This window comes from Tachysurus vachellii, chromosome 3 (assembly GCF_030014155.1).
Source record: "Tachysurus vachellii isolate PV-2020 chromosome 3, HZAU_Pvac_v1, whole genome shotgun sequence".
Classification (NCBI taxonomy): domain Eukaryota; kingdom Metazoa; phylum Chordata; class Actinopteri; order Siluriformes; family Bagridae; genus Tachysurus; species Tachysurus vachellii.
Window position 1 is genome coordinate 1,732,608 of NC_083462.1, and position 10,810 is coordinate 1,743,417.

General features: G+C 43.9%; 1 protein-coding gene across 2 annotated transcripts; it reads left to right on the forward strand.

The window, feature by feature from the left end:
* Positions 1–309: 309 nt before the first annotated feature.
* On the forward strand, positions 310–10,745 carry LOC132842533 (WW domain-binding protein 11). 2 transcript variants are annotated; one of them, XM_060865259.1, is made up of 12 exons: positions 310–458; positions 5,321–5,406; positions 5,748–5,779; positions 5,878–5,971; positions 6,335–6,531; positions 6,657–6,790; positions 7,058–7,179; positions 8,570–8,743; positions 8,826–8,939; positions 9,028–9,315; positions 9,417–9,602; positions 9,870–10,745. In XM_060865259.1, the coding sequence occupies exons 2-12, from the start codon at positions 5,343–5,345 to the stop codon at positions 10,475–10,477; spliced, it is 2,013 nt and encodes a 670-aa protein (XP_060721242.1). In that variant the 5' UTR covers positions 310–458; positions 5,321–5,342; the 3' UTR covers positions 10,478–10,745. The 2 variants fall into 2 exon arrangements, with proteins under 2 accessions (XP_060721242.1, XP_060721241.1); XM_060865258.1 differs by having other exon boundaries at positions 311–458; positions 8,564–8,743.
* The last annotated feature ends 65 nt before the right edge of the window (positions 10,746–10,810 follow it).

Consider the following 10,810-nt stretch of genomic DNA (forward strand, 5'->3'; position numbering starts at 1 on the left):
CTCTCTGTCTCTCTCCCCCCTTTTCTCTCTCTCTCTCTCTCTCTCTCTCTCTCTCTCTCTCTCTCTCTCTCTCTCTCTCTCTCTCTCTCCCTCTCCCTCTCTCTCTCTATCTGTCCCCCCCCTCTCAGTCTCTCTCCCCCCTTTTCTCTCTCTCTCTCTCTCTCTCTCTCTCTCTCTCTCTCTCTCTCTCTCCCCCTCTCTCTGTCTGTCCCTCGCTCCCCTCTCTCAGTCCCACTCCCCCCCTCTGTAGCCGCTAGGCGGCGCTGTACTCCTGGTAACAGTTAATGTTATAAAACGTCCATCACCGAAGGAGAGAAGCGGAAGTAATTGAGTGTTTAAGCCTCAGACATGGCGGATTTACTGCATGCTAGCTCTTATTCTCTGTGCTGGTGAAACTGTTACAGACCGAGTTCATCTCCCGGAAAGGGTTACATCCCGGTTTTTTCTCTCAGTGTGAGGTGAAAAAAGTCTTTAATATTTAATATATAACTGAGTTAGCGAAGATGGCATACACTGTAGGGATTAGCATCAGGCTAGCTGATCTGAGCGGCTGGGTTTGTGTTGTAATGTTGTGTTGTAGTGTTGTGTTTGTGTTGTAGTGTTGTGTTTGTGTTGTAGTGTTGTGTTTGTGTTGTAGTGTTGTGTTTGTGTTGTAGTGTTGTGTTTGTGTTGTAGTGTTGTGTTTGTGTTGTAGTGTTGTGTTTGTGTTGTTGTGTTGTGTTTGTGTTGTAGTGTTGTAGTGTTGTGTTTGTGTTGTAGTGTTTGTGGTGTAGTGTTGTGTTTGTGTTGTAGTGTTTGTGTTGTAGTGTTGTGTTTGTGTTGTAGTGTTGTGTTTGTGTTGTAGTGTTGTGTTTGTGTTGTAGTGTTGTGTTTGTGTTGTAGTGTTGTGTTTGTGTTGTAGTGTTGTGTTTGTGTTGTAGTGTTTGTGTTGTAGTGTTGTGTTTGTGTTGTAGTGTTGTGTTTGTGTTGTAGTGTTGTGTTTGTGTTGTAGTGTTGTGTTTGTGTTGTAGTGTTGTGTTTGTGTTGTAGTGTTGTGTTTGTGTTGTTGTGTTTGTGTTGTAGTGTTGTGTTTGTGTTGTTGTGTTGTAGTGTTGTGTTTGTGTTGTAGTGTTTGTGTTGTAGTGTAGTGTTGTGTTTGTGTTGTAGTGTAGTGTTGTGTTTGTGTTGTAGTGTTGTGTTTGTGTTGTAGTGTTTGTGTTGTAGTGTTGTGTTTGTGTTGTAATGTTGTGTTGTAATGTGTTTGTGTTGTAGTGTTGTGTTTGTGTTGTAGTGTTGTGTTTGTGTTGTAGTGTAGTGTAGTGTTGTGTTTGTGTTGTAGTGTTGTGTTTGTGTTGTAGTGTTGTGTTTGTGTTGTAGTGTTGTGTTTGTGTTGTAATGTTGTGTTGTAATGTGTTTGTGTTGTAGTGTTGTGTTTGTGTTGTAGTGTAGTGTTGTGTTTGTGTTGTAGTGTTGTGTTTGTGTTGTAGTGTTGTGTTTGTGTTGTAGTGTTGTGTTTGTGTTGTAGTGTTGTGTTTGTGTTGTAGTGTTTGTGTAGTGTAGTGTTGTGTTTGTGTTGTAGTGTTGTGTTTGTGTTGTAGTGTTGTGTTTGTGTTGTAGTGTTGTGTTTGTGTTGTAGTGTTTGTGTTGTAGTGTTGTGTTTGTGTTGTAATGTTGTGTTGTAATGTGTTTGTGTTGTAGTGTTGTGTTTGTGTTGTAGTGTTGTGTTTGTGTTGTTGTGTTGTGTTTGTGTTGTAGTGTTGTGTTTGTGTTGTAGTGTTGTGTTTGTGTTGTAGTGTTTGTAGTGTAGTGTTGTGTTTGTGTTGTAGTGTTGTGTTTGTGTTGTAGTGTTGTGTTTGTGTTGTAGTGTTGTGTTTGTGTTGTAGTGTTTGTGTTGTAGTGTTGTGTTTGTGTTGTAGTGTTGTGTTTGTGTTGTAGTGTTTGTGTTGTAGTGTTTGTGTTGTAGTGTTTGTGTTGTAGTGTTGTGTTTGTGTTGTAGTGTTTGTGTTGTAGTGTTTGTGTTGTAGTGTTTGTGTTGTAGTGTTTGTGTTGTAGTGTTGTGTTTGTGTTGTAGTGTTGTGTTTGTGTTGTAGTGTTGTGTTTGTGTTGTAGTGTTTGTGTTGTAGTGTTTGTGTTGTAGTGTTTGTGTAGTGTGGTGTTTGTGTAGTGGTGTTTGTGTAGTGGTGTTTGTGTAGTGGTGTGTTTGTGTAGTGTTGTGTTTGTGTAGTGTTGTGTTTGTGTAGTGTTGTGTTTGTGTAGTGTTGTGTTTGTGTAGTGTTGTGTTTGTGTAGTGGTGTTTGTGTAGTGTTGTGTTTGTGTAGTGTTGTGTTTGTGTAGTGTTGTGTTTGTGTAGTGTTGTGTTTGTGTAGTGTTGTGTTTGTGTAGTGTTGTGTTTGTCTTTGTGTTGTAGTGTTGTATTTGTGTTGTTGTGTTTGTGTTGTAGTGTTGTTTGTGTTGTGTTTGTCTTTGTGTTGTAGTGTAGTGTTGTGTTTGTGTTGTAGTGTTTGTGTAGTGTTGTGTAGATTAAATATACCGGATTAGCTTCATGGTTTGTGTGTTAATATGAATACTGTTGGATCAGTATGTTTATATAACACAACTGTTAGATCATTTGTCTCATTTATACCAAAGTGGAATAATGTGGACTAAAGAATTGTTGAAATGTTGTTGTACGTTTCAGCCGTTGGTTGTTGTACGTTTCAGCCGTTGGTTGTTGTACGTTTCAGCCGTTGGTTGTTGTACGTTTCAGCCGTTGGTTGTTGTACGTTTCAGCCGTTGGTTGTTGTACGTTTCAGCCGTTGGTTGTTGTACGTTTCAGCCGTTGGTTGTTGTACGTTTCAGCCGTTGGTTGTTGTACGTTTCAGCCGTTGGTTGTTGTACGTTTCAGCCGTTGGTTGTTGTACGTTTCAGCCGTTGGTTGTTGTACGTTTCAGCCGTTGGTTGTTGTACGTTTCAGCCGTTGGTTGTTGTACGTTTCAGCCGTTGGTTGTTGTACGTTTCAGCCGTTGGTTGTTGTACGTTTCAGCCGTTGGTTGTTGTACATCAGAATCAGAATCGGAACCTGTTTTATTGGCCAAGTGTGTTGATGTTGACACACACAAGGAATTTGGTTCCAGCTGTTAAATAAATATTATACTATACAAGACAATACAGATGTGATACAATATACATTATTTTATTATGTATTAAATATAAATACAGAATATATAACAGATCAGTTATGTACATAAAGTGTGAGTGTAAATAACAATATTGTGTAATATTATGCTTTTGTACAATATACAGCAGCAGTAGTGTGTAATATATACAGATGATGTGATGACTGACAGTCCTGATAATGCAGCACTTATAGATATGAAGCAGTGAATATAATTATGGTGAGGTGTTAATCAGGGTGATTGTCTGGGGAAACAAACTGTTCCTGTGTCTGGTAGTTTTAGTAAACAGAGTTCTGTAGCGCCTGAGAGAAGGGAGGAGCTGAAAGAGGTTGTGTCCAGGGTGTGAAGGGTCAGTGGTGATATTTACTGCCCGGTTTCTGTTTCATGTATGGTACAAGTCCTGGGGGGTGGGCAGGGGGGTGCCAATTATTATCTCTGCTGTTTTACTGTGTGTTGCGGTTTGTTTCTGTCCTGTTTAGTTGCTGCACCAAACCAGATGGTGATGGATGTGAACAGGACAGATACAATGACTGCAGTGTAGAACAGCATCAACAGCTCCTGTGGCAGACCAAACTTTCTTAATTGACGTAGAAACTACATCCTCTGTTGGACCTTTTTGATGATGCCGTTTATGTTGCACTCCCATTTCAGGTCTTCCTTGGTTTCCATAAACTTGAAGGTCTCCACAGATGACACCGGGCTGTTGGATATTGTGAGGGGGGAGTAGTGTTGAGGGGTCTTTCCTAAAGTCCACTATCATCTCTACAGTTTTGAGGGTGTTTAGCTCCATACTGTTCTGACTGCACCGTAGCACCAGCCGCTTCACCTCCTGCCGGTATGCAGACTCATCGCCATCTTGAATGAGACCGATGAGCGTAGTATCATCTGCAGATTTCAGGAGTTTAACAGTTTGGTCAGTTGAAGTGCAGTCATTAGTGTAGAGGGAGAATAACAGTGGGGAGAGGACACATCCCTGTGGAGCACCAGTGCTGATTGTCCGAATGCTGGAGGTGACACCTCCCAGTCTCACCTGTTGTTTCCTGTCTGTTAGGAAGCTGGTGATCCACTGACAGATGGAAGTGGGTACAGTGAGCCTTAGGAGTTTGGAGTGGAGAATTTCTGGAATAATTATTTTTTTCAGTTTGACTGTGAACCATGGTTTGTTGTTACTGTATCTGCAGAAGGTTTTGGTTGGCACACACACGTCTTCACAAAAACGGATGTATGATGTCACAGTGTTCATCCAGTCAGTTCATCCAGGCTGTCAGTTCCAGTCACAAACATACTCCAATCAGTGCAGTCAAAACAGTCTTGTAGTTCGTGCTTTGCCTCACTGGTCCATCGCTTCACTGTTTTTACTGCAGGTTTAGTAGATTTTAGTTTCTGCCTGTATGTTGATATAAGATGAACCAAGCAATGATCAGAGTTCCCCAAGGCTGCTCTGGGTACAGAGCCATATGAGTCCTTCAGAACTGTGTAGCAATGATCCAGTGTATTTTTTCCCTTGTGGGACGATTTATATGCTGTCTGTATTTGGGAAGTTGGAGTGTAAGTTTTGCCCTGTTAAAGTCTCCACGTATAATAAAAAAGAGAGCCTGGATTCTCTTTTGCTCTAAGCCTGATATTTAGCCTACGGTGGGATGTAAATTCCGGTCAGAATGAATGAGGAGAATTCCTGTGGTGAATAAAAGGGTTTACAGTTAATGAGCAGTGATTCCAGGTTTGGGCTGCAGTATTTATTCAGCACTGTGACATCTGTACACCAACGTTAGTTAATGTAGAAACAGATTCCGCCGCGTTCTGTTTTACCCGATAGCTCCGTTCTGCGATCCGCTCGGTGTAAGTGGAAGCTCCAGAGAAGTAATCCACTGTCTGGGATCCAGTGACTGAGCCAAGTTTCAGTAAAACAGAGAGCAGCGGAACGGTTGCTGTACGTTTCGGTGTTTAGTTGCTGTACGTTTCGGCGTTTAGTTGCTGTATGTTTCGGCGTGTGTGATGAAATCCTGTGATGTTTGACGTGATTATATAATTGCTCTCTGACCTTCTCCATCTATTGGAAGTTATTTTTTCAGTAAAACACAACTGTAATCATGGATCTTTATTTCAGGTGCAACAGTAATGTGGATTTTTAAATAAATTAACAATAATGTCTGTGTGTGTGTGTCTGTATCTATGTGTGTCTTCAGGTGAAGGTGTGTGTTGGTCATCATGGGGCGTCGATCCACTTCGTCCACCAAGAGTGGAAAGTTCATGAACCCTACTGATCAAGCCCGTAAGTACTGTACACACACTCTAAACACAGCTTGTTACAGGTGATTAAACTGTTAAAAAAAAACAGGATACAGAAACAATTCCAGTTTATTTATTACAGTGATTTATTCTGGCTACCAGGAATATTTTAGTGTAATTCATTGGATAATAAATTCCTCATGAAACAGAATGGAATCAGATTTCAAGCTGTGAGAGATTTACATCTGTGATTACAATTGACTCTAATTATACACTGTGTGTGTGTGTGTGTGTGTGTGTGTGTGTGTGTGTGTGTGTGTGTGTGTGTGTGTGTGTGTGTGTGTGTGTGTGTGTGTGTGTGTGTGTGTGTGTGTGTGTGTGTAGGTAAGGAGGCCAGGAAGAGGGAGCTCAAGAAGGTAAACACATCTGTTTTGTGATGACTAAAAATGAGTGAATTTATAACGTACTGTGTGTAGCATCACACTGATTGTGTGTGTGTGTGTGTGTGAAACAGAACAAGAAACAGAGGATGATGGTGAGAGCTGCTGTTCTGAAGATGAAGGACCCCAGACAGATCATCAGAGACATGGAGAAACTGGATGAGATGGGTGTGTGCCCAACTACTTGTTTTTTTACCCCAAATGTCTTAGTGCCTAAAATGAAGTGATTAGTTAGTCAAGGCCCGGTCCCCATAAAACAGTGATTAGTGGAGACTGAGGTTCCCATAAAGCTTTGATGAGTGATTTCTATTTGAAAGCATGTAGCGAGGGAGACGTCCTGGAACCCAGAAGGAAGCGATTAGTTAAATAACTGCAGTGAATTGTGCTTGTGTCCCAGTGTAAGGATGCATCTATCTGAGGTCTGGTCCCTGTGTGGAAGCACATGGTCTAGTCTCATCTCTTTTTAAGCAAGTTCTAGATTGAAATTATTTAGTATACGTAACCCTATCCGTGTGTGTGTGTGTGTCTCAGAGTTTAACCCAGTACAGCAGCCCTTGTTGAATGATAAAGTGCTGCGTGATAAGAGGAAGAAGTTGCGCGAGACCTTTGAGCGAATTGTGCGTCTGTACGAGAGAGAAAACCCCGAGACGTATAAAGAGCTGCGTAAACTGGAGCTGGAGTACGAGACCAAGCGAGGACAGTTATCCCTGTACTTCGACTCTGTCAAGGTGAGCGTGTGGAACTTGTCAGTATATTGTGTATAGTTAGACATTACTAACTGTAATATACAGAACATGTCACCTGTGTGTAACCTTGTGTTTAAAGTCTTTGTGTTTAATCCTCGTTCTCTCAGAATGCCGAGTCTGTGGAGGTGGACAGTATTCCTCTTCCTGACATGCCTCACGCACCTTCCAGCGTCCTCATCCAGGACATCCCACTGCCCGGAGCCCAGCCACCATCAATCCTCAAAAAGACTTCTACATTTGGGTAAATTAAGAATAACATAAAATAAATAATACTTTATGAATGTGCAACCCTAATGTTACTCTATTCTGATCAGCGTGTCTCATCGTGCAGAACGTCTGGACCACAGTTGCACTGATTATTTAAGGCTTTTAATTGGGTCTGTGGTTGGGATAATAAGGGGAAGGTCCTAAAGAGATCTGAGTATTATTGTGCCGTGGTGATCGCCACATGCTACGTGATGAGGCCTGTGTGTCACTGAATAAATTATACACACCCTGTCTGTCTCAGTAAAGGGACTGCGGCGTTATCGGCAGCGGTTGCTGGGGTTCCTCGGTTACCACCTGGACGTAAACCCCCTGGACCTCCACCTGGGCCTCCACCACCCCAGATACTTCAGCTCTATAAACCAGGTACGCAATTAGACATTAAGCCCAGGCCTCAACCAGGTCCAGACCAAGAATATACATTTTGAAGGTTCAGCATCTCCACACAATGAGACTTGACATCCCAAAACTTCTTGTTGATTTAAAATCAGACCTCCTGATTAGACTGAGATCAGATATGGAGATATACTCAGACATGGACAGTGGCCAGAACTAGACTAGACATACTAAAACCAGACATGGCAAGATCCAGCTCCTTAAAGGTGGGGTCTCCGTTGTCCGAGTCGGGATGACAAACAAAACAAAAACAAAACAAACGTGTAGCCAATGAGCAGAAAGGGGCGGGTCTTGTCGATATGGGCGGAGAGAGTGTTCAGTGCGCATGTGTGACATTAGCAGAAAGCGGTTTTAACATTGACATGGAGGATAAAAACAAAGAAAGAAAGTGAAGAAAGACTTACGATAAGGTAAGAAGTAGGACGTGTTAATATAGGATCAGCTTTCCAGCGCTGGAGAGAACTGAAGGAGCAGGAAGTTGGTCACATATTCACAGATTGGAGTTTCCTGAGTCAATAACTCCTGAGCTAAACGCTGTTACTACACAAATAACACCTCTTTTCTATCATAGTAATGTAGAGACGCAGCTACAACCGTGTTTTGTGTAGTAACAGTGTTTAGCTCAGGAGTTATTGACTCGGGAAACTCCAATCTGTGAATATGTGACCAACTTTACTTAAGACGCCGAGGCGCTTTTTTCCTTCTCGATAGGTGAGTAACGTTGGTTTTGTTTTGTTACACAGAACTAATATATGTCTTTGTCCTTTACATGATTATGTTTGTGTGCCATTTTCGCTTGTTTGTTTATCTGCAATCGTATTGTTCTTCCCTTCAGCTATGATAAAGACACATTTCTTTCCATTAGTTGCCTGGGTTACGCATGTATGTGTGGGCGGAGCTATTAATACAGGGGTGGGACCCATTTGGGTTAGGGGCGTGTTTGTTTTGGTGATTTCAAATGTCAACATTGGCTTTCAAACAACAGAGACCCCACCTTTAAGAACACTGCTGAAGATATGAGTCCAAGGGCTGATATTTCATGGTCCAACACCTTAAACCCAGGACCATATACACCAGCCCCTTAAGACCTTCTAGCCTTCAAAGACAAAAGCATATCTTTTAATCACCAGAATACAAAGGACTAGACTTTTCAATTTGAGGCCAAACAAAAGTCCTCCTTCTAAAATCATGGACAGATTTTGGACTTTGTAGGACCTGCTTGCTATCAAATGCAACATCCCCAAACTCAGATCCCCAGCTGCCAAAGGTCTACTTTGCACAGTAACCTGCAAACTCTTATACCCACATTCACAGCTCGGTCACATGATATCTGAGGTGTTTTCGCATGTGTCAGATACAGGAGGCGAGGCTGATGTGGACATGGCTGATCTAGACAGCGATAGTGGCTCAGACAGAGGAAAGGATGAGAGTGATTCGGACGACCAGAGTGACGGAGAGGGGGATGAGCAGATGGAGATGAGGGGCATGGGAAGCCGACAGGACGAACGAGAGCGGGATGACGAGCGGGAAAGAGGTCAGACAGAGAGAGAGATTTGCTTTAAGATGGTTTGTGTCATACTGCATGTTGTGCTGATGTTTATGTTGGTGGTGTTTAGGTCGCACTGTGCGCTTTGCTGATGTTCCACAACCGGCAAAGAAGCGAAAGAAGAGGGTTGTGAAGAAAACAAAGGCTATTACTCCTCTACAGGCCATGATGTTGAGGATGGCAGGTACCAGTTCGTTCACATCACACACACACTTGCACGCACGCACACACACACACAACACTAGGATACTAATAGTAATCTTTGTGTGCAGGTCAGTCTGTGCCTGAGGAAGAGGAGGAGGTTGAAGAGGAGGAGTACACAGACTCTGATCAGTCAGACAGCGAGGCCTTGGAACCCCCTGGTGACAGCCAATCCGCTCCCTCACTGAACAGACTCCCTCCACCGTCAGCACCAATGGGAGCGCCGCCACCACAGCAGCAGCCGCCACCTCACATGCAGCCACCTCCAATCACAGGCCCTCCTCCTTTAGGACCTCCTCCTGCTCCTCCAATGAGGCCTCCAGGTCCACCCTCAGGTCCACCTCCTGGGCCTCCACCAGGTGAGTCAGGATTATCAGTAATGTACTCAATGTGAGAATTCAGGACAACTATATGAAAAATTGAGCTCTGTGTGTGTTTTGGATTGTGTTCATATCTACAGGTGCCCCTCCGTTCCTGAGACCTCCCAATCTACCTGGTGCCATGAGGGGGCCTATGCCTCGTATGTTGCCCCCTGGTCCACCTCCTGGGCGACCTCCAGGCCCACCCCCTGGTCCACCACCAGGCCTTCCTCCAGGTCCACCTCCAAGAGGACCACCCCCCAGGCTACCTCCCCCTGCACCACCAGGTGTGTGTTGCTGGTATCATTACTAGTCCTTATGAGGCCACGTATACTTAAACATCAGCAGTAACTAAACTAACTAAAAACTGCTAGTGGCAGTAAATAGGAATCAATTTAATTTTATTTGGACAGAACTTCAACTGTGTGTTGTCTTAAAGCAACATTACAAATAATAATAATAATAAAAATAAATACAATAGATCAGAATCAGCATGCAGGTGCCTGTTGTTTTTGATTCTGTATGTAATCCTCCTGCGTATTTTACTTTTTTAGGCATGCCTCCACCTCCTCCTCGTGCTGTTCCTCCACGGATGGCTCCGCCCATGTCTATGTTCCCACCCCCTCTGAACCCCAATGTCTTGAGTGCCCCTCCCAGCATTGTTCCTCGTCAGAAGCCCCCATCTTCCTCTGCCCTGTCTTCCTCCCCCAGCGATCCCTCCATCTTAGCCCCACCTTCCCTTTCTCTCTCTATCCGCCCGTCGTCTCTGCAGATGCCCCCGCCTCCAGGTACAGTTCCCACCCCTGTTAACCCACCCACCCACACCATAGAGAAGCGTGCCAACATCACAAGCGTCCCCGGAGCTGCAGGCCAATCGGGCGGCGCCACTATTTCAGCAAAACCGCAGATCATCAACCCCAAAGCGGAAGTGACACGATTTGTTCCCACGGCGCTGCGTGTGCGCCGAGACCGAATTGGTCCACAAGGGGGTATGTCCATCGAGAGAGGGGGGAGGAGGGAGGAGGAGAGAGTGGCACACGGCCTCAAAGCCATGCCCTCGGCAAACCCCGCCCAGTCTGTCTCAAGCTCCGCCCCTTCCAACATGAAGACCAAGGACCAGGTGTACGAGGCCTTCATGAGGGAGATGGAGGGGTTACTGTGAGACAGACGGGGGGTCGGGTGGGAAAGGGGATAGATGATTGGTCAAACAGGCAAGGTTAGGGTTAGCATTTCATTTCTATGCTAGTGTTCGTTAACTAAGCTCGGTGTTTGTGAGATCAGCAGAAGGATTCGGACCTTACAGGAGTTAGAAGCACCATTTTTATATTGAGTTTGTTTTCTGTATGTAGATGTTTAGTGTCGGATTTGGGGACAGAACGATGTGGTGATTGTTTATGGAATGCTCTAAAATAAACAACAAAACCCTTTCAGACTGTTTTCCTGTGTTTGTCTTTTGTTTTATACATTTGTCACCTACACACACCTACACACACAT